This window comes from Patiria miniata, unplaced genomic scaffold (genome assembly GCF_015706575.1).
Source record: "Patiria miniata isolate m_02_andy unplaced genomic scaffold, ASM1570657v1 HiC_scaffold_16, whole genome shotgun sequence".
Classification (NCBI taxonomy): Eukaryota; Metazoa; Echinodermata; class Asteroidea; order Valvatida; family Asterinidae; genus Patiria; species Patiria miniata.
The window spans coordinates 3,478,608-3,502,366 of record NW_024037054.1 but is presented as its reverse complement, the minus strand read 5'-3'; the positions used below and the strand labels follow the sequence as shown (position 1 = coordinate 3,502,366).

The following is a 23,759-nucleotide window of genomic DNA, read 5'->3' as shown; positions in this document are numbered from 1 at the left end:
GCCCCAAGTCCGGGCCAGAGGTTCATTACCATATCTCTTCAATTCCCCAATTTTACGGCACTCAGAACTCTCTAATATAGTATATTTTGAGGGTATAACTTTTATTCATGAGCTTGGCGGATCGATTTACCGGTGTGCACCCTGATGGCCTTTTCATTGAGAGCCAAGTTTATGACTAACCCGTTCCAGTATTTGTGTCTTCCCAGGCAGATGTCAACACTGTTTTTTAAAGTTTATTTGTATATTTTTTTAACAAGCGAAAGTAGAAATGGAATGAGAAGAGCCAGAGGAAGATATGATGGGCCGGCCGGAATTTTGCATATATTGCCCTGAAAATATCGCCCTGCATAATACGGCCCCCGAAAAGCACGATTATAATCGTCGGTTTTGAACAGTGCCCCCATCGACAGATGGTACACCCTCCTCCCCCCTCCACACACACACACTCACACACTATTTGATTGAGGCCAAGTTTCCGGAGGAAAAAAAACCCAGTCGTCATTTCAGCACGGATTTGCAAGTGCCCTTTTCAAGAAATTCCCCGCCCCCCCCCAATAAAAATGACTTTGCTACACCCCTGCTTTGGAACGAAAAACGGCCTTCCCGTACTCTGAGTGTTACTGTTTGGGGTCTGCAAAGTGGCATCAGAGCTTTTATAAAAAATATAAAAAAAAGTTTACCATTTTGAAATTTAATGCATCACATAATAAGTACTCTGATGCATGTAAGCGGTCAAGCGGATGCTCTGTTCTCAATAACACGGATGAACATTATCACAATGCCCCGATCCATACCAGGATTGTTGACGTCATGGATGGATCGCAAAGCTAATAGGGTCGAGGACAAAACACCTGTAAGAAAACAACATGTTCTTTTAAAAAAAAATCTTTTTAGGCGTGGTAAAATGTTTAGACAAATTGTTTGTGCTTTTCTGTTAAAACCTACACTTTCCCCTCATATAATTCGTCAGCGCAGCAGTGAGAAATCCATTAAAATGGACTAAGCACAATCAAAGTGGAAACATTCCAAATACTGAATACATTATAATTGCCTTCCTCAAAGCGATGGCAACAGCCTAAAGTGCAACAAAAAAATGATTCTTACTTTTAATACTGAGCAGCTCGCAGCGATAAATGCCTTTGATAGGTTATTATTTTTTTTTACATACTACGTCAAATATTCATATTTAGCTGACGCCCATTGTCATTAGTACGCGAGCAAACAAAATTATGCATGTGATCATTAGTGCATACCTATTTTGATATTTTCCCTTTCCAAACAAAATGTAACAAAACAAACAGTAACCAAACAAAAAGTAACAAAAAAGTAACAAAAACAAGCCTGATGAAATGATATCTGTCCCACGTACCATGGAGGTAGAATTAAGAGTCACGCATTTGCGAAATTCAAGACCGTGAAAAAAACAAAACACATCCTGTTGTTATCGGCTTTATCGCGGATTCTTCTTGATTGAAATCCGTGATCCGATCCGCGTGGCTAAAAATAGTAAAACGAAATTCCGGGCGCGTGTTTGACACGGCAGTGCACGTTTCATTCATAAATCCTGCATGTCTCTTATGCAAATTATTATAACGGACCAATTAGAATTGTCTAGCGCCTGTAGCTCCACCTCTATTATTTACATATGAATCGGCATGTTTTGGCGGTCGCCAGATAACCAAGAAAATACAACGGCAGCATGCGAGCGATACACACACACGTACTAAATACGGTAACGCGTTGCATTCAGTGACAGAACGTGCCAAATTCCGGATTACAATTCTCTTCTTAAACGGGTAAAGAGTCAGCGAAGAAAGTACCATTTTGTGCCAAAAGGGTAAGTTGTCCTTTAGGGTTAGAATTTGCCATTAATGGTTGCAGGAAAAGCTGAACTTGCCGGTAAATTTTGTGTCCGGCTTGCAAGTAGGCCTAGCATGCCTAGGGGGCTAGCGGTAAACCGGGCTAGCTAGCTAGGCATGTGTACATGTACATGTATGTTTGGCATGCAGTGTGCATGCACCTGCCGCATGCGCTGCAAGTATCGCGCTAGCCCGACTGCGTCTGGCCGTACAGTACTATCGCAAGCTCTGTAGTACGGCCAGACGCCCGATGCTTCCACAGAGACTGAATTTTGTTGGCCGCCGATGTAGCGATTTTGCTACATCTTTCGATCGCGATTATCTTTTCATCCAGGACACAAATTTCCAAAGTTAAGGTTTGTAGTCGTAGAGCAACTCATACCTTTTCGAAAAAAACGTTCTTTGGTCTCAATATTTTCATCCATCTGGCCACAAGACGAATTTCAGTCATCAGATTCCACAAATATCGTCCCCCATGCGATCCCCCATGCGATTTCAAAATGGCGGCCGCGCTGTAATGTATGCAATATGCAGGCGCGCCCGCGCAAACTCATGAATATGCATAACAGTCTGTGACGTATGACCGTACGGCCCCGCTGCACGCACGTCCAAAAACACGAGGTCATACGTCACAGACTAATTATGCATATTCATGAGTTTGCGCAGGCGCGCCTGCATATTGCATACATCACAGCGCGGCCGCCATTTTGAAATCGCATGGGGGATCGCATGGGGGACGATATTTGTGGAATCTGATGACTGAAATTCGTCTTGTGGCCAGATGGATGAAAATATTGAGACCAAAGAACGTTTTTTTTCGAAAAGGTATGAGTTGCTCTACGACTACAAACCTTAACTTTGGAAATTTGTGTCCTGGATGAAAAGATAATCGCGATCGAAAGATGTAGCAAAATCGCTACATCGGCGGCCAACAAAATTCAGTCTCTGTGGAAGCATCGGGCGTCTGGCCGTACTACAGAGCTTGCGATAGTACTGTACGGCCAGACGCAGTCGGGCTAGTATCGCGCCATCACCGTCTCCCTACTCGATGTTGGCCACGTGTACGTGCTAGCAGATGTGCCTTGAAAAGTAGATTTATAGCAAAAATATATAGCCTATATTCCTTTTCCGACAAAAGTCATCAAATTTAATCTAATTTTGACTTGTCAGGATTCTATTGTACATGTATGATTTGCAGTGTGACTTATTAATTTATATAATTATAATTGTGTAAATTTTAATTTGAAAAGTTCATGTAAATTTTTCCTAAATATTAAAATAATGTAGGCCTAGGGTACTCCTAGAACTATCAGGCTCCGCGTGAGCCTCATAGTTCTAGGAGTAGGCCTAGGGCAGGCTATTGCAACACTTTGAGTTGCAGTCTTCTTAGCTGTATTTCATTATAATTAATATTTATGTATCTATGATGTGCCATCACCCTGACCTTGGAGCTAGTGATGTGGCTGGGAGTCCAAATCCAAAGAAGAATGTTCAAAACATAACATGTCGAAGTTTTAGCAGTACTCCAGTAGGCCTAGATATCACACATTTCGAGAAAAGAAGGAAAAAACATTGGATGTGAAACACGATATCGTCAATCATTGTCAATCGCACTCTATATTTCCAAAGATCAGTCAATCGACTGATCTTTGGAAATTTCCTGATTGGCAACATTTCTTGATTTCTTCTAAATTAAGTGCAGCAAATCAGAGGGAATGGTTTCACAGGGCGTTTAGTATGGTCTTTTCTTAATCCAGCTAAGGGTTTTGATAACAATTTAGTACAGCAGTAGCGTATCCAGCTTTTGATGTGGGGGGGGGGGGGACTGCACATGTGTGTCAAAATGTAGACATTTTTTTACTCCAGACGCTTTGCCGGGGGGGGGGGGGGGGGGCGCTGGGTGCCATATAGGCCCATTTTCACGGTGCATTATAAATATAATGTTTTTTAGGACGTTTTCTTTTTGGGATTGATGTCAGAACTCTCTGTGGTTTGTTGAAATAATTGCTTAGAAAAATATTTTGCAAATAAATCTGCCATCACCCGGATGCAAAGTGTTGCACATGTACAAAATGTTGCACAAGTGTTCAAATGAAGGGTACCCACTGCCTCAATCCTCCAAAATTTTCCTCTTCGTCAAACACCATCTATCCTCAATCCTCCAAAATCAACCGGTACTGAAGGTGCATTCATTCTCAATCCTCCACACTCCCCCAAAATTGTATGTTGCATTCATTCTCAATTCCTCCAAAATCTTCCAAAAACTGCCCGGATGACTTTGAAGGATTAAGTACGGTTAGGAATTCTAGGGTCAGTGAAAAAACAACAACTGAGACCCAATTCTTGGGGGAGAATCATTTAAATGTCATCCATTAATATCCCCAACACTGAACAGCAACAGCCTCGCCTCTGACCCACATTCCTGTGATAGATATGTGGCATGTATGGAGCGGTGTTGTATTTCACCTACAAAATATAAATTGCTCTGACAATGTACATGTATTGTCAATTGATGTTCCTTTTAAAGGGTATGTACATCATTGGCTTTTGCTGTAATTTTCAAAAATGAACTATTTGAGGGGATAGTATAATAGATCAAATATTGTTACACTGACATGTTTGAAATTTTGTGTTCGGAAATGCTGGAAAAGCCAAGAAAAACAAAAATAATCAAGTAGTCTGGTTCCCTGACTCCACTTAAGATGAAATGGATCAATTTATAGATGCCGGAAATTTGTAAGGTAAGGGAACCAGTCTATCTGGCCTGCACCCGTTCATGAACATGAACAGCAAACAACATTTTAACTGAAAAAAATGGTAAATTTGGAGCATTAGTTGAAAAATAGTTGGGTTTTTCCAATGATGGTCGGCCGACCACGGTTGGAAATTTATACAAAAATACAATTTTCTTGAAAGTGACTTCACACCAGGTGCCATAATTTTACAGGATGCTTTAGACTGTCATTAACCAACATCCTAGTAAGGTTTTTCATAAAAACTTGGTAGTTTTATTTGTTGATGTTTGCAAATGTTGTATATTCCCTTTAAGTATTGAAAAAAAAATGAAAAGGATCGTAAAATTGCTCTAGGATGTTCTGGACATTAACTGCATTTTTAAAAAAAATCTGTATCATTGAAATTCTATTTTTATTGAATATTAACAGACTATTGAGGTGTTAAGTATGATGATATTCTAGTCCAAACCGTTACTGATCTCAAATTGCTTCGTCTAATTCTCACATTTGCAGTCAGAATTTTTGGGGAGCCCTCTCAAAAAATTGCTCAAGGCAGATATACAATTTTGTTTGGCCAACTTCTTATTCACAGTTATTTCTGGCCTGAATAATTCAGTGTGGAATTGTGCGCTGCATCATCATAAGATATGATGTATTGCCGTACACTGTACACGGTCTGAAGTGCCTTACAGATTGTGAATTACCGGTTCTTCAGGGCATATTTTTACTAATGGCTTGTCACTGATGTTATCCAGTCATGATTGTGATCTCATCAGTGTTTGATGTCATTATCCCGGCCTTGCTAAGTACCCCTCCCCCCCCCCCCCAACCTTTAGTTTGATTTTTGTCAGATGTACGTAATTGACCGTGCATTAAAAATACACTAGTGCCATGACATTATGGAGCCCCACACATGTACGTCATCCAACCCACGTGCTTTGCATGCATAATTCTAGTCTATCGTAGTCTAGTGCTACACACGTAAACATAGGCCGGGTGCCGCACACAAGGTTGTTATGTAGGGACGGGGATACACGTGTCGTTTTTGTCGTTATCTGGTCGATGCACCGGAAGTGCGTTTACTGTCGAGGTGATCGTGTCAAATTGGCTGTCGTACCATACTAGTCGCTAACTCCCAATTATCCACGTTATTTTGCAGGTGGTTGGCTGGACAGCACCAGCAGACGTCTGCAGACGTAATTCGGACTCTGCGTTTCCAACGGCAACCGGGCACGTGAATCTAGTCTGAACTAAATTGGGCCAGTTGCAGACGACAGACCTCAGGATTTTGTCTTTCTAGGAATGGGTGATATTAGGTGAGTATGGATGACAGTTGAGTTGTTTATTTCTAATTAAAAAAACACAAAATTCTCTCCAATTCAATGTGTGATCTGATTGTTAAATTTATCAGAATGACTATTAAGGCCAAAAAAAAGTTCTGCTTCTGATTACATGGCATTTGAAAATAGGGTAGGTAGGTAGATAATTTTTTTTTTTGAATTTTTTTTGTGTACGATCGTATGGAGGTGTCTGCATGTACTCAAGGGTAAAAGGTAGTAATTGATGATGTTCAGGGTTTTTCCTTCAGAAATTTTTTTATTTTTTATCTTAAAGGAAAGAAAACCAGAGGAAATATTTTGAACAAGAAAATAATCTTGAATTTACAATTTTACATGTAACCATAGAGAATCACAAACCATGGATAAACTATTCAAAATTCATTTGATTGTTACTAATTGTGCATTCCTGTGCACCCATATACTTCCCAGTGCTTCCAAAGAAGCCAGTGAGGAAAACTCAAAGCAACCCAAAGGCTACTCTGGGTAACTATCATAGTGTTTCCACACAGTGTTTGGGTGTTTAGTGGGCGACTGGGTGGCTGTTGTACCCATTTTTGTCAACCATTGTTTTCAATTGCATGCCACCCTGGTGTTAGCCTATTCACCTTTGTTGGCAAAGCCATAATGTTTGCATGGAAAATGTTGGAAAGGTAATCAGTTGGTTTCCTTTTTTTTTCCTTCAATTTTTTTTTAAAACTCTCACCCCATAAACAAGTGTGGTACATGTACATTTACATGTAGTTGTTCATAATCATTTTGTTGCAATATTTCCCAGATTATTGGCAGTGATCCGTTGTCGTAGTTTTCCAAACTTTGCACTTCATAGTGTTACACCTCCATTTGTAGAAATTTTACCAGTTTGCCATTTTTTTTGTTTTGGTTGGTTCGTTCTTGTTTCAAAACCAAATAGCCCCTTATTTAAAATGTATTCAAATGTTATTTGTTTCTTACTGCTTTGTGTTTCAGAACATTCAAAATTGCCATCCGTTCTGAAGTAAAAATAAAATACTGAGTTTCTGTTCACATGAAAATATATATAAATCCCATTGCCACAACAGTTGTTTCCTTCGTTTAAAGGTAGAGTAGTTGTGCATTTTTTTTTTTTTTCGTTTGAAGCAACAAAAGTGCCTAAAAATCTTAAGAAGTTGACCTGATGAAGTTGTAGCTCGGTGAATGCTGTGTATTCCGAGATTCAAACAATAGTTTAGGATCTCAATATCAATTCAAAAGTTGCCGAGTCATGTTTTGAACTGCTACTAGTAAACTGTAGTATGTAATTCAAAAGTTGCCGAGTCATATTTTGAAGTGCTTAGCTACTTGTAAACTGTAGTATGTACTTCAGCATATAAGTGTGCACAACACTCCTAGTATTCTGTAGTACTCAGTTCTTTATCCCAAAGTAATGGGTAGGACGTTAGGGTTAAACCAAGTAAGCTTTTCAACAATACTTTCGTCAGTTACATTTTGGATAGCGGCAAATGATATACTCTACCTTTAAATGATTTAAAAGTTAATTAATAATATATTAGGAACAATGTGGGAAAATTATACGCAGAAAAGAATTTGCTGAGGGATTACAGGTAACCTTCACGCGAAAGCGAAGTGAAATTCATGACGTCAGCAATACGTTCGAAGCGCGTCCACCATTGTTAATGACATGAATTTCGCTTCACACTTAACAGTTAACCTGGTTCATACTTCACGCGAAAGCGAAGCAAAATTCATGACGTCAGCAATACCTTTGAAGCGCGTCCACCATTGTTAATGACATGAATTTCGCTTCGCACTTAACAGTTAACCTGGTTCATACTTCACGCGAAAGCAAATAGAAATTCATGACGTCAGCAATACCTTTGAAGCGCGTCTACCATTGTTAATGACATGAATTTCGCTTCGCACTTGCTTTCGCTTGAAATATGAACCAGCCTTTTATTCTAATACATACATGTACATACATGTACGTGTACATTTGTCACGATTAACAATGTACTTACAATATCCTTGCTCTCTAGAACACTTTCAGTAAAATTAAATTGGAAATGCGTGGGCTTTGCAAAAACACCACCATCTCTAGGGACCCATAGGCTTATTGAACCTTGCTTTCCAATCTGTAGCCTTTTCCACCCACGTCTAAGTTCTGAGCAGTACATACGATGCGGAGATTGGGTACAACTCGTCTACTCGAAGGGCACCAAGCGTCGATAATTCCCCTACGCTCTTGCATCATTCCAGACCTCCGTCACATTATAAAAATTCATTACGGTATCCTGGAGCGAAAAGCTCGCACGGATGGCATTTCAATAAGCATGACCACCTGATTAAAATGAAAATAAATGGGCGCTTTGGGGAAATTAATTAATGATAATCCAGCCTCAGTCGGCATGAAGTGTATGCTTTGTAATTTATAGATTGACTACATACATGGATGAGATTGCTTAACTGTATGTAATCATGATTTACCGGTGTATCAAAATCTGATCATAAAATAAACAAATCATTCTTCAAAATGAGACAAGGCTTGGTTTTGCGTAAATTGGCCTACAAGGAAGTATTAAATTGAACTTGTAATTATTTAAACCAACAGTTTTATGAAAAGATTTTGTTGATTGTAGAGGGCTAGTATTTCAAGGTAGAAGTCTACTACCGTAGAATACAGGGCTACAATGTAGCAGCTCAAAATTTTTTACAATACCTGAAGTTCTTTACTGAACCGGTTAAAAAATATATTGTACGTTTTACCCAGAGATATATGCAATTGAAGTGAAACTTCAATTCAAGAAACGTGGCCTTTGATTATTAGGCCAGAAAAAAAAAGTCTCCGGTTTCTGGTATTGAGCTTGCCCAAAAAGTGGTGCGGCGACGCGGCTTTTTTTTTTTTACCTGATTTTTTTTGCTTCAAATGTCGGCTGATGACTGCAAATGGTGCCCGACTAAACTTAGTGCAAATATATGGGAGTCCAGAGAGGCCACATAGAGCTTATTCTCGACCATAACCCAATCTAAAAACACGTTAAAATTGTGCAGCAGCAGGATTCCAGTCAAACCAGTGAGTTTGGCGGTTTTGAGACATCATCTTTCATTGAAAAAAAAAAAAAAATTCATTTTGCCGACGCGCATGGCTACGGCGACGCGCGCGCATACCAGAAACTGGAGACTTTTTTTTTTTGGCCTTAGCAAATAACTTTGGATTTACATTAGTTCATAAAAGACCAAATGTGATTGTAATTTCCTATTATTAAACATAATTGTGTTCAGCTTTATACATTTAATGCTATGGGGGCTGTGTGTTTGCTAGCAAACGCTTCTATCATCCATTATGTGCTCACAATTGAATTTCAATTTATCAGAAGGCTAATCCTGAAAGCACATAACAGACCGATCGGTGCACTTAGTTACATCGATCCTCCGTTCTTTCATCCGGCTGTTTGCCTAGTGCTGCATCGTAAATGAACACGTGCGGTTGTGCTCTGCTTTTCATTCTTGTTTTTCTTCTGTTTTTTCTTTTCTCGTGATTGAATTTGGACGGGATAGATTTGTCGTCTGCGAAAGGAAACCTTTTGCACATGGTTTGTCGTAATTTCACGCTCAGTTTCTTAGATTCCACTCGTGTGAATGCTGGCATCCATGCAGCTGTACATGTACATCGCTAGTCATGCTAGTCTTGCTAGTCAGACAGAAATCAATACATTGTACATTTTAATTGTCAGGATTTTGTTCAGGTTTTTTTCTGACTGTTTTAATCCTGTTACTGCTGGGAAATATTAGAAAAGATGAAAAACATTGAGTTTAATTTATTTAACATTCTATCTTAATCCATTACCTAAAGTGAAACCAAGACTGAAAGTATTGTGCTGTTTTGTTAATTGTTTTTTTTTTTTGGAGGGGGGGGAAGTTTAATTAGTAACTAAACGCATTTTCTTTGCAATACGAAAGTTATCCACTTTTGAATGAGACAGCGAACGGAAAAAAATAGGTCGCGTTTAGCTGTCGAATACTTACTATTTTGTGGCCCGATATTCGCAGGGCTGATGTTTGTGCCCAAATAAAAGCCTTGTAAATAGGGAGTTACCCATGCCCACAAAAAAGTAGTCAAGGCAGTTGTTTTCTTTGTTATAATAAATCACAGAAGTTGAAAAGTTGACAAGAGCAGAAAAATGAATTTGTTCAAGAATACAGGGGAGCAAGTTGAAGAATGATGGACAGACATTGCAGCCCACGCATGCATTTGTCCTTGTGTACACATACATGCTTGCCCACTTGAAATCACCGACGTCAGAATCAAACTACCCTAGCAACCAGTGAATTACAGTCATTCAAAAGTATTTCCTAGCACGTCTCCCTCCTCTAGCCTTTGAAAGAAATGTTTTCGCCGAAATGTATTGCAAGTATTCGCCCACGGACATCTTGCTGCACAGTGCAGGGTTTAGTTTATCTGTATCTAGTATTTTTTTTTGGGGGGGGGGAGGGGTTGCTTGTAATAGTGCAAGAACATTAACCAATTTCTCTAGGGTTTTTAGTAATACTTCAAAACAGAGTTTTGTTTTATTTATTGATTCTTTAAGTCAAATTTTTCAAAGTGATTGTTAATTTGGTCATTGAAATTAACCTTGGTTATCTTAAAAACTGTTTTGCGTTTTTAAACGCAACCCCTTTTGAAATTATTTGTTTAGTTTTTGATGTTGATGTTCCTTAGTTGTTTCAATTCTTTGAGTTCCTAATGACTTTAAAATTGCCAGTTTTGTTTTAAGCCATCCTATCTTGATTTGGTTATGAGCTGGATTTTGTTTTTAAATCTGTGTGCCTGTACAATGTACGTGCATGCAAGAAAAATCCTTTCCATTTTGTTTCAGTTATTAGTGTTAAACAGGCAAAATACTGAGAAGAAATTGTCAAAACAACAGTTGAATCGATGTCAAACACCAGACTACATGTACATGTATTTGACAATTTATTGTTAACCCATTACTTTCCTCCATCTTGGTCTTGTGCCCAGCCTCCCCGCTAAGTGCATCAACGGTGCTTTGGCCGGAGTCGCCGGAGTCTCCTGCATCTTCCCCATTGATCTTGTCAAGACCCGACTACAAAACCAGCAGGTCATCGATGGCAAGCGAATGTACAAAAACCTGTGAGTTGCCTGAAATTTGCACAAAAAAAATCTGTGTTCAAATGAAATAATTGTAAAAAAAAGATTCCAACACTCAGTTCGTTATTCTCAGCCGTACTTAGCAAAACACAACTTTGAAATTGTTAAATTTAGTCAGATGCATGGGATGAAAATAAACTCTCCCTGTAGTAAAACGGCCTGACAGTTCCTGCCAATACCTGCAGATATTTGTTTTACAAACAACAGTCTGATGATCGAGTTTCATGGGAAGATTCGGATCAAGTTCTTCCATGCTGAATGCTCAACCTTGTTCAGACAATATTGCTCTGCATGACTAAGCTCTCACGAAATATCATCAAATATCGCAACCCTATACTTCTCTTGTGTACCTAAATCCAAAAATGTGGAACCAGAATCATTAAGTCAAAAAGCAAGGTTGCCTTGAGAACCTAAGAGTCTTCTTTTCTTTCGCCCGCTGCCCTTTTATTCCCACGCGCTTTGCCTCGGCGCCGCTAAGTGGACTCGCGTGAAAAATAACACCGTCTTGGATCGATAGAACAGGTGACTTTCTTTGCGTGTATGGAAAAAAGATACTTCTTGGACAAAAAGCCCACGGGAATTTTCACGGAAAGGGCCTTTTTGTAACATCCAGGGATAAACACCAGTTTCTGGGGTCATTCAAGCCATTTGCACTTGTTTGTGGGTGATTGCTAGTCTAACACGTTTATATTTCAAAGGAAATCGTAGAAGTTACCTAGGTACATATACTGGTACTTTGTAGGTTTCACTGATAGACCTGGAACTTTTCTATTTTTGTGGTCTGCTGTACAGTTGCAGGTAGTCCAGTTACACACAAAATAACATATTGACCAGCATCCCATCAATAAAATGTATCAGAATATAAAATGGCACGGTGATTAGATGGTAAATATCCAGTATTAAGTTTCAAAGGTTTAACCTGTCGTCCGTCGCCATTTAAAGAAATAATGCAGCATTTTCAAAAACAATTTATGCATTCTATTTAAAAAAATGAAGGATGAACAAACTGCGTTCGTTCATCATCCGTGCGGAAAAATGTACCTGATTCAGCGGAAATTTGAAAACCGCTTTGTCACTGCAGGGTGCCAGCATATTGGCTTATTATTACGACATTAGCGAGTAGGCGGGCGGATTTGACGGAAGTAATCACTTCCTTTGGACATGCATGATGGGGGAGTAGTGTCCTATAAATCTTTTAAGTCAAGCAGATCCATCATTAATGGACCGTTACATCGACAGAGAGCAAATAAAATATTTCTGCGGGCTGACCTAGTTTTATTTTACTTCAGTGTGTACTTAAAGGGCTCACGTAATGTAATTTTTTTTAATACAATCCTTGTAATGCACGTTTATGTCCCATTTAACTTAAATTTCAATTTCGTTTTTGACATTTTTAAGGGCATTTTGATGCCTGTTTGATTTTTACACTGATGAGAATTTGCATATTCATGATCAAAAAGTGTGATGTCATTTTAGGCAGACACCTTTATGTTACAGCTATTTCAGCATATAAAAAGTGCCAGAATTTTGGATATTTTGCTGTCGTAAATTTTCTGTTCTTTGGTGATTCGTTGTTGTTTCAGTACATGACAGTAAGCCAGTGAGCGAAGTTTTCCAACAAATGGTTCCGTTTCAACGAGCAAATTTTAGGCTCACAATTTTAACTGAAAATCCCTAAACTGAACAGAGGCTTCCTTAAATGACATCACAAAAACAACGCCCTCATATTTGTCAGGAAAAGCATGGGAAATTTTCAAATGTGTGAAGAAGTGCACTTTCAAAAAGGGATGTCAAATAGTTTATAACAACATTTAAAAACTAACAAGGATTCCTGGTAATAATTTGGTTTGCTGTTAATTTTTTATCATAATTAACTCACCACAGAATAGTATAATACATGTGTAATTTGAGAATTCATTTTTGTCTTATATTTTTATTTTTCTATTTTAAACTAGATTTGACTGTTTTGTAAAGACTGCGAAAGCTGATGGAATCAGAGGCTTGTATAAAGGTGAGTTCCAAGTGTTAGATCTGAACAAAAAATTCAATATTCCTGGAAGAAGTCTGCTTCATTCAAATCTTTCCGCTTGACAAAGCTTAATGTAAGGTACTTCGGTTAACCGAAACTGTGTAATGTTTGTAGCAATTGATGAGTTGCAATCAGTTTATAGGTGTGTCACGGTTTTCCATCCCGGTGTAATTACAACCTACTACTTCATCCCCTGTAGTGTTGATCACTAGTCAAGAGAAAAGGTCATATATAATGGCTTGCTGTACCAAAAGATAGCGCTGTGGGCTCCGGGTCGGCTATCAGCTATGCATTTAGAGTAGATTATTTGGTAGTTTGATGAGGGCATTGCACTCGACAAGGAGAGTAGGAAATGTTTTAGGAAGAGGGGATCAGTTTGAGTGCATTGGATGGAAATACAGAGCTGGCCAGTGTGAACATCACTGGTATTCTCTTTATTTATTCACTTTTCAGATGCAAACATTAGCATTTACACTGTACATGTCATTGTTATGGTTATTGTATAATATAGTCAGTCAAGGTGAAGATCTGTAGATTTCTGATCGACTCTCATTAGACTTAAACATTTGTGAGTTGTTGTGGCAAAATGACACAGAACTGGGCAGAGTTCGAAATGAGGGTTTGCAGATATTAAAAGAGTAAAATTCTCCTTACAATACTATTTGTTGCACTTCAATCGGACATTCCATTGACAAGTTATAGCTGTTTAAAGTTCACATTTATCGACGTCATAAAAGTAAAAATGAGAGATGCCATTGATTGTTTTTCCTTAAAACACATTTATTCCACGTTTGCTGTTCTATTTCTTTCTTAAAACTTGTGCAGTAGACATTTCAAAGAATAAATCTTTGACTAGGAACTGAATTTTCTTCATCAGACCAAATTCAAACAATATGCAATTACCTAACTCCATGTCAGTTAGTGTTTTCTACCTGTAATTCTGTTCTTTTGTATTTGGTGCGGTTGCCCTTGTTTCACCTAATAGTCTACAAGGACAACAGCATCATATAGCGCTTAGAAACGTAGTATTAAGCGCGGTATAAATGTTTGCTATTATTATTATTACTAACTTAATGTAGGTTTAGTCTTTGCTGTATGCAAAGGTATGCAAAGAGTTAAGTGAAACTGTTAAACCAACTGTAAACACGTACGTCTATAGCTTACTATGTATGAGAGGCCTTTACTGTTTGCCCTAAGGCCTTGACCAAACATTTCCAAAAGTGCGTGGGGAAATGTACGAGACCTAATAATACACCTCTCTCGCTCGCTGTCTCAGCTCTGGTCCCGGCTGTGGTTGAATAATTCAGGATAATTAATCCGTTAATGGGTGCATTGATTATAGATGCGTACTCGGAGGAAGCCTACGTCTAAAACAAGGATAGTTAGATGACGTCGTGTGTTTGCGTCATCCTGGAACTATTGTCTTAATTGCGTTCGCCTGAATGCTTATAATCAAATTAGTTGCTTGGTATCCCGATGAACAAATTTACGATGAATAATTTACAATTTGAAGTAAGGCAAATAAAAACGACATTAAAAAGTTGAATCTTTGTTAGATAGATAGAAGGGACTTATTATATTGGCTGTGTTAATTTTAAGTAGCTTATTCTAGAATCGATACCGGACAAGTTGCACGACAGTACTTTAATTTGTGAATTGTTATTTAAATCCAGGTTTTGGTGTGAACGTCACCTTGATTTCACCAGAGAAGGCCATCAAGCTTGTAGGCAATGACCTCTTCCGCTACTACTTGCAGAGAGAGGGGTAAGTGAAGAATATCATCTGTTTGTTTGTTCGATTGTTTGTTAGTTTGTTTATATTTTTTCATCCATTCATTTACAAATATTTCTTCTTCACAATCCTCACGGTAGTTGGTTGTACGCGTGCGCCAATGAGCTGTTTACGACTATTCGCGAGAGGGACATACCATAATATAGCTAGAGCAGTGTTTCTAAAACACGAAGTAAAATTGTTCAACGAAATCATTGGAAATGTAAAAAAATTTAACTTGTTTTGACTATTTGGCCGAAACGGTATTGGCTGGTATTAAACAAGGCCGTTTGAGATCGCGATAATATCCCATGACATCTATTCCCCAAACTGATCCTTCAATGGACTTGTACTTTTTTTTGATAGAAAAAAAATATACGTCTGTACAAAAGCTGTATTCAGTAACGTGTTAAAATTGTATGGATTTGTAGAGGACAATGCGGCATTTTTAGTTTTACACTGACAAAACCAATTTGTCAAAGCTTGTCACGCCGACTGTCACTTAGCATCCTAATAAATTACAAAAATGTACCGGCGTGTGTCCAGAGCCTTCCGAACAGGTGACACTTAAAGCGGAAATTGTATTGTCGTGGCGGTAATCAGTTCTTTCAATCTGAGTCGAGTGGCTTATGTAGAGTTTGCCAGTCCCCCCCCCCCCCCCCTCGTTCTTATCAATTTTTTTCCGCCAACTGAAGTGTTGTAGACAGACAACCACATTCCTGTAGGAAGTGAACAGATAGAGATTGTGGAAATGCCAGCAACATCTTGATCCCTGGGTTTCGGATTTAAGAACTTTGTGGAATATTAATTGAAGACGGGAAGAAATAAAACAATGTACATCAATTTGTTATTTAATGAAGGAGTGCTTTTTGAAATATTTAACCAAATTACACTATCGGTTTAAAAATAATTACAGTCGAACCTTGATAAGAAGAGCACTGTTAATACAAGGTCCTGCTTATAACAAGCAACATTTTAGGTCCCAAGTTTTTGTTTTTGTTTGTTTACCGTTACTGTTAATACAAGGTACCAGTTATAACAAGGTAATGCTTAAATTCCCAAGGACCTTGTTATAAAGGTGTTCGACTGTACATTGTTTAAAGCAAAAACTAGATCTTTTAGAACAAGTGTTTAATTTTATTAGTGGCAATTGAGCCATAAATTTTAGTTGATTTTTTTTAAATAAAATAAAAAAGAACTGATCAGAACAAAACAAAAACAAAACAAAACAAAAGCACTGGCCTCTTACATTTACACATGTACTACTTGTACCATTTTGTGCTCCATATATGCAGTATTACTTTATATATAGCAGAGTTTCCATCTACCTTTCTGGCTAGTCAGTGGCTTCAATAATTAATGCAATCCAATTTAAAGGATACCGTAGCGGTGTCAGGGGACCATCCGTGAGCAAAACACCTCATGAACAATTTGACATGCACATGTTGGTCGCATTCAGAGATTCGTTTTCCTTACGCAAGCTTACCATATTAATATTTTTCAGCAGATTTCTTTATTAGGGTGTCCTTTTTTTTTCATGGCTCTCATATTTTTTTCGTCTGATGTAGGGTCGGGCTGTCAACAAAAAGTAAAAATCTTAAGATAAAACTAATGTTTGTGGACACTGTTTCGGCATTTTTGCATGTTTATGTCATGTTAGGCCCAAAAAAGTCTTCGGTTTCTGGTATGGAGCTTGTCCCAAAAGTGGTATGGCGAAGTGGCTTTTTGTTCTTTTTTTTTGTCCCCACTTTTTTTGTACAACACCGTCTGCAAAATGGTGCTCGACTTTTCTGTGCATAATATATGGGAGCCCAGAAAGGCCACATAAAGCTTATACTCGAACGTAACCCCATCTAAAAACATGTGAGTTTGGTGGTTTTGAGACGTCATCTTACATTGAAAAAAGAAAATCCTATTCCACTTTTCCTTATTGGGCATGGTGTCAACCAGAAACTTCTAAACTGATGTTTACACACAATTTGTATTTTTGGGGGTTTTGGACATGTTTAACAAATTTTCTAAAAGTACTGTAAATTGAAGAAAAACAAAATTGACATCCTCTTCAGTGGCAACTAATTACATGTACACTCATCACAAACTCCAACCCAAACCTAGTGTTGAGAAATGCTGCAAAACTGCAATTTCCCTTTCTTTGTTTCTGTTAGTAAACTCAGTGTAGTGTAGAAGACAGTTTTCTCTGAGAAAAAAATCCTGCAAATTTGCTTAACTCGCTTCGACAGTCTGCCCGAGAGTTGGCAGACACGAAGTCCAGAATTCGGCGAAATTTGGCTTATAGGTCTCCTGCTCTTGTGTTATCATTTCATATCGGGGCAATTTAGTGGTGCCAGAACATATCTCTCCAGATCCCCTCTCAAGATGAACACGCCCGACGTGATGTTATTGGACTGGCACGTTGCTTAAAAAAAACAGCGTCAGCTTTTTGTTGAAAAGGCCTCCAGGCACTTTCCTGGGCTGCTGAGATATTGAAGACGATTGACTCGAAGTTGTTTACTCGCTGAGGAACACCGAAGAAGAGCGTGTTATTGTCATGCCTTAGGGACTGTTTAGACACTGTGTGTACATAAAAACGCACACAAAAAAACTCCGTGCAGACTGAGAATTTTCAAGATGATTGCATTTTTTTTCAGAAACAAATTGTATAAGTCCGTCGCAAACAGGAAAAAGAACTCACAAAAGGGCACTTCAGATTATTGTTTCTGTGTGTATTTGTTCCAAAAATGGTTGCCATGGCAATAAGATTACGTCTGTCTGTTAGTGTCTACATCAGTCTGCACTTGGAGTGTAATTAAATAATTAGTTAGGGATGTGATTAGTTTACCACTTTTTATTGGAAAACATAAATTACGTGTATGCATACCGGTAGGTACATCAGTGAACTTAAACGTGAAAAAAAGTTGTCGCTAATATCATGATACATACAGGGTGAGTAAAAAAAAAAAAAAAAAAAATGAAACCCAAATGTCGGGACTATTGTTTTATTGAAGTTCTGCATGTAGCACTTTCAACATCTAGAATATGAAAGCCCAATTCTACGCTTTCCTTTAGTACAAGAATCATTTAAATCACTCATGTACTTTTCAAGTTACGGAATTTTAAACACAACCACCGTTTCAAGATTCTGTCCACGGATCACAACAAAGTTCAGTGTTCTTTCAGCAAAGCGAAAACAAATCACATAGGGATGTGTGTGAATTGTTTTTGTTTTGGTGAAAGAACGCACACCGTTTTTGTGATCCGTGGACAGAACCTTAAAACGGTGGTTGTGTTTAAAATTCTGTAACTTGAAAAGTACATGAGTGATTTGAATGATTCTTGTACTAAAAAAAGCTTATGAATTGGGCTTTCATATCCTAGATTTTGAAAAATGCTACACAAGCAGAACTTCCCTAAAACAATGGTCCCAACATTTGGGTTTCGTTTTTTTGTACTCACCCTCTACATGTCTATTCATAAGATGGATTTTTGCATCGCAGTGATGTAACTGAATATTAGGTTTTGCCCTTCACGGACATACAAACACTGTACACTCAGTGTGTTTCCTCCCGAGTGAAAATGTCTTCTTCTTTATTTTTACCGGAACTCTTAAATAACAAACACACTTAAACAAAAAAAATTCGAATAAATCACTCGGTTTGAACTTTGAACACCAAAACCAGAAGAATGCAGACAAAGCTATAATTCAGGGGTGTGAAATCTCAGCTTTAAAGCTGATTTCAGCTTTTTTGTGTTGGATTTCAGTTTTGTTTTGTTTTTCAGTTTTTTTTCCCTCACTTGCTGTGTACAAAAGTATAGGAGATTTCCAAAGTTCAGCTTTTTTACATTTTTCAGCTGTTTTCAGCTATTTTTATCAGTGGTCACTCACACCCCTGATAATTTGAAGGAAAATAAAACAGCAGTGAAAAAAAAAGCGACATCCTGACCAAAATTTCATGAAAATCGAAAGGATGTTGCCGTCCAGAAACTGGGGTACATTGTACCCTAATTACATTGATAATGGTTGAAAAAAATATTGCAATACATATCACGAACATATAAATCAGTCATAAGGATCGTCACACTTCTTGTAAGCATCAGTATGATAAATAAATATTTTTGTAGCTGCATTTTAAATGAAAAATAAGTGAAAATGATATCAGTTTACCCTCCTGAGAGATAGGGATAATCATAAACAGCCAGCCCCTTCATCCTATTACAATTTTCTCGCTCCCTAAACCACCAACCCATTCCGTCCCTCCCTCGGATCGTCTTCTCCCAAAAGCAAAACAGGATTTAATTTCCCCACTGAACGATTACGTCTGGGCCCCCACCGCGGAGGGCTAAGTCTATTGGCACTGAGCCAAATTTAGCGATCCGACCATTAAAGGTCGACCTATCTTCCCGCCTGATGGTAGCCTAATGCCGTTTTGATGAGATCAACGCTGCATGTTTGCGTGATTGTCAATAATTAACGGGGTGGTTCCGGTCTGCGGTTTGCTAGAACGACGTCATTGCCTAATCAAATAGCTACTGCTGTTTTCGGCACATTTTGCAGTGTTGTTATAGTATTCAAGAAAAAATATTTGAGATTAGAGACAAGTATCTTGGGCGAGTTCAAATGTCTCACATGCCTTTTTTTCCCCTTAAATCAATGAGTTATCTACTTTAAACGTACATGTACATGTGTATGAGTATCAAATGATACTCAGCCATTCATGTAGAAATACATGTAAGATTGTCCAATCAGCATGATCAGTGGTGTGGTATTGTGATCAAAATGTTCCTTTATGTCGAGTGTGATTTTTCAGTTTATACTGAGGCATTTCTCACATTATTATGGTTAGAGTGTACATGTTCATGTCTATTTTTCCTCTTTTTGGGGGGGGGGAACCTGATCATCCTGATGGGATTTTTTTTTGGGGGGGGGGTGCATGTAAAAACTAGTAGCAAAACAATTACATAAGTGGGATCCCCACTCACCTTTCCTGTCCTGTTTGGAAAGAAAGACATTTAAGTTTCTACGACTGCAAAGGGGGAATTCAACGCAAACTTTGGCCACAAGCAACTGATTTTCTCTATCCTTAAAACTTATCCAGTTTTGATACACTCTTTCTTATGTATCCTGTTGCTGGCAGTAAAGAATGGTAAAGCACATTAGCACGCACAGTTTCATCACGCAGCTCAAAACTTCATAAATATCCGATGGAGTTTTCACACTTTTTGCATTTTTTTTTGCTCACTTCACCCTGCAGAAAACAGATGGGACTGCACAGAGAAATGCTGGCAGGCGGAGGGGCTGGGCTGTGCCAGGTGATAATCACCACCCCTATGGAAATGCTGAAGATACAACTGCAGGATGCGGGGCGGAAAAGTGAGTGTTGTAAGAGCAAATGATGGTTAGAAATTTGCCTTGTACAGTATGTGAGACCAATTGTTCTAGATGCGCTTTCAGAAAGTGATTAAAAAAATAATTAAAATTTGAGATTTAAAAAATCTTACCAAAAAAACCGACAAAATTATAAGTATCTTTCATTTTGTAAAATAAATTGTGAAAAATTATCAAGAAAATAGAACTTTAATTATTATAATTAAAGATATAGGCCATCAGTTGTAATTTGTGCATTTTGTTCGTTTGAAGCAACAAAAGTGTTCAAAATCTAATGAAGGATACTGAACAACTAATGATGAAGTTTCAGCTCAGCTTTAGCTGTACATTCCGAGAAAAACAGCATTCTAGGATCTCAATTTCAAATCAAAAGTTGCTGAATCATGTTTTGAATTGTTTTTAATTGCAGCTATACGCGATGTCGCGCACTGATCAGACGAATTATAGCAACCACGTGTGCGTCGTGCCAGTGCTTGCGCGCGCTGCGCCGAATAACAAAACGAACTACTAATTTAAATTTTCCTACGGTGCGTCTTAAGACGGTGCGTTGGAAAGGCCTTCTTTCGTTGATAACTTCAAAATGACAGCTTGCCAGAAAGATTAATTTCACAGGGAGTTTAGTCCACTTACTATCTTTCAAGTATGTTTTTCAACAATAATACACCAGTTACTTTTTCGGATGGCTGCAAATGATGGACTATAGCTTTAAAACTTTAGTAGTTGTATAACATTGTACTACACAGTATTTGATGAACCCATAAAACCATGGGAGGGGGTGCTTTTTTTGGGGGGGGGGGGGACGGGGACTAATAGTCTATGATTGGACAGTAATGCAAGTTAATTATAAATACCTGCACAAAAGTCAGTTACAATTGAAAAAACAATGTATGTGTGATGTTTCTTTGTATTTGTATTTCTATCTTCGCTAGTTCAAAGAAAAAAGATCCCTGGTATGGGAACCGTCCCGGAAGTACCCACCGCCAAAATGAACCCGTCCCTGACGAGGGCGTTCTCGGCCAGTACAACAGCCGAGGTCACTCCCTCCGCGCTGACCATCGCCCGCAACCTCATGCAAGCCAAAGGCGTCTTTGGACTGTACAGAGGACTAGGAGCAACTCTAATGCGAGACATTCCTTTCTCCATGATCTACTTTCCACTCTTCGCACATCTCAATGCAATGGTGAGTATTAAAAATAAATCAACAATTACACTGGAAAACCTCCAATATGCCAAGTTTTGGAAAGTTTCTTAAAAGTTTTCAATCGTATTTTAAGGATTTAAATTTTTTTTCCAGTGACTTTCCATACGAAAACCAAAAATGTTCTTTTAAGTATTTACAGAATTAATTATTTTATTAATCACCACAGTTTCCTGATGATCAGTTTGGTTAACTTATATTTTGCAGTTTTTAATTTGAGTGAAAAATCTAAAAACCAAACCAACTTTTGTAAGTAGTAGTAGGCCCTATCATTAATCAGACAGCAAATTGTAGTTGAAATGGCCATATATTTTATTACAGAAGTAAGAAAAATTGTGTTTTACATGTGAGTCAATATTTTTACAAAAATTATTCACAAATTTTCATCATCATATACATGTACATGTAATTACACCAGAAATTGGGTTGAACTATAAAATATTTGTAAAAAAAACAACAGTTCATGTGGTCTATCTGATTTTTTTCTCCAGGGAATCGAGCATGAGAATGGGCGGGCTACTTTCCAGCATTCATTCATGTGTGGTTGCCTAGCAGCTACCGTTGCGTCTCTGTCAGTCAATCCTGTTGATGGTAAGTCAGAAATTACCGCGTCAAAAATGTGCATTTTTTGTTCCACTTTTAACTGTGTAATATCGCCTTTTCTTGTGATACAAACTTTAACAGAAAGTCATTCATGATTAATTTCTGGGCCTTAAAGATAAAACTTGACAAGTTTTATGAAGGATTTTGTTAATTAGTTATTTCAAGTAATTTCTATATCACAATTCTTTGGACAGTTGATGTACAATGTACAAAACATGATACATACGTAGCAAGACAAACGAAAATGTGGTCGAAGGAAAATTGTTGACTCTTTTAAAAGACGGAAATAATCCATCTGATAAATTCTGTAAGAATCAATATAAATCTAGGAATGTAAAATACAGAGCATTTGCACGGTGCTATACAAATAACAGCCTCTTGCACTCACCAATCAGAAAAAAACAGCACACACTGAATACAACATTTACACAGGTGTTTCTAAAACAAATACGCAGCCAAAATAATATACGGTCAGGGAATATGAAAGTCTTGTTGAGATTTCCGAACGTAGGTGCCTAAAACAGTCAAGAAAAAAGGAGAAAAACATTTTGTCATCATAGTCCGCAGTAATGAAGTCATTGCCTCTGTTTGTTTTTCATTACTCCAGTAACGAAGTCAGTGCTAAGCTCTGTTTGTGTTTTCTTTACTCCAGTTATAAAAGCCGGTCAGGGAACATTAAAAGTCTTATTGAGATTTCCAAACTTGGCTGCCTTAAACAGTCAAGAAAAAAAGGAGAAAAAAAAACATTTGTCATCGGAGCCCCCGGTATAAATGAAGTCTGTTTGTTTTACATTACTCCAGTAATGAAGTCAGTGCCTTTGCTTGTGTTTCTTTACTCCAGTTATAAAAACCAGACTGCAGCTGCTGCAACAAGCCCCCGGGGAACACACCTACACGGGGATCCGGGACTGCGCGGCCAAGATCTGGAAGTACGAGGGCCCCTCGGCGTTCTTCAAAGGCGCGTCCTGTCGCCTCCTGGTCATCTCGCCGCTGTTCGGCATCGCTCAGGCCGTGTACTACTTTGGCGTGGGCGAGTTTCTTCTCGGAATCCCCAAGCAGTGGTTATGAGGTGCTTGCTTTAACATCAACTGTTATAAATAGCCTTTTCCCTTATTTATTTATGTTTATGGAAGGTGGAGGTGCCGGGATTGGGGCCAGTGTCATTGTGTCAATGAAGGTCGTTTCACACCTGGCACAAAAACGAAGTGTGCGTTTATAACGTCACAGCAAGTACACACGTATTGGTGCTGCAAGTAGTAAGCACAGCGAAAGGCACGCTTACCACGGAGAGGAAAATTGCTTAAGTCAGTGACGTAACAATTGAAATATCCATTCGCATGCAACCGTTAGCACATCCACACCATGAAATAGTGCTTAAGGAATGCTAACCGTTAAAGGTAGAGTAGATCATTTGCCATTTGTGCATGTTTTTCGTTTGAAGCAACAAAAGTGCTCAAAATCTAAAGATGGGTGCTTAACAACTAACCTGATGAAGTTTTAGCTCTTTGAATGCTGCATATTCCCAGAAAACAATATTCTAGGATCTCGATTTCAATTCAAAAGTTGCCGAGTCTGTTTTAAATTTGCGCCAAAAGTCAGCATCCGGAACATGTTCTCATTCATCTGATTGCAGCTACGCGATGTCACGCACTGAACCAACAAATTATATCAAGTGCGTGCGTTGGGTCAATGTGTGCGC

At 38.4% G+C, this 23,759-nt stretch overlaps 1 protein-coding gene across 2 annotated transcripts; it reads left to right on the top strand.

Annotated features, from left to right (window-relative positions):
- The first annotated feature begins 1,678 nt into the window (after positions 1-1,678).
- LOC119722688 (mitochondrial glutamate carrier 2-like) lies at positions 1,679-23,489 on the top strand. Of its 2 annotated transcripts, XM_038192935.1 has the most exons (10): positions 1,679-1,837; positions 5,754-5,910; positions 6,364-6,417; positions 10,928-11,059; positions 13,033-13,088; positions 14,780-14,870; positions 20,126-20,244; positions 21,189-21,439; positions 21,949-22,048; positions 22,902-23,489. In XM_038192935.1, exons 2-10 carry the CDS (start codon positions 5,897-5,899, stop codon positions 23,126-23,128), a joined length of 1,044 nt encoding a protein of 347 aa, XP_038048863.1. In that variant the 5' UTR covers positions 1,679-1,837; positions 5,754-5,896; the 3' UTR covers positions 23,129-23,489. The 2 variants fall into 2 exon arrangements, with proteins under 2 accessions (XP_038048863.1, XP_038048864.1); XM_038192936.1 differs by lacking the exon at positions 6,364-6,417 and having other exon boundaries at positions 1,681-1,837; positions 22,902-23,488.
- The last annotated feature ends 270 nt before the right edge of the window (positions 23,490-23,759 follow it).

Coding starts and splice junctions, on each gene's coding strand:
- LOC119722688 (XM_038192935.1), top strand. Junction 6,418..10,927: donor CAACCCAAAGGCTACTCTGG/GTAACTATCATA, acceptor TCTTGTGCCCAG/CCTCCCCGCTAAGTGCATCA. Junction 11,060..13,032: donor AAGCGAATGTACAAAAACCT/GTGAGTTGCCTG, acceptor ATTTTAAACTAG/ATTTGACTGTTTTGTAAAGA.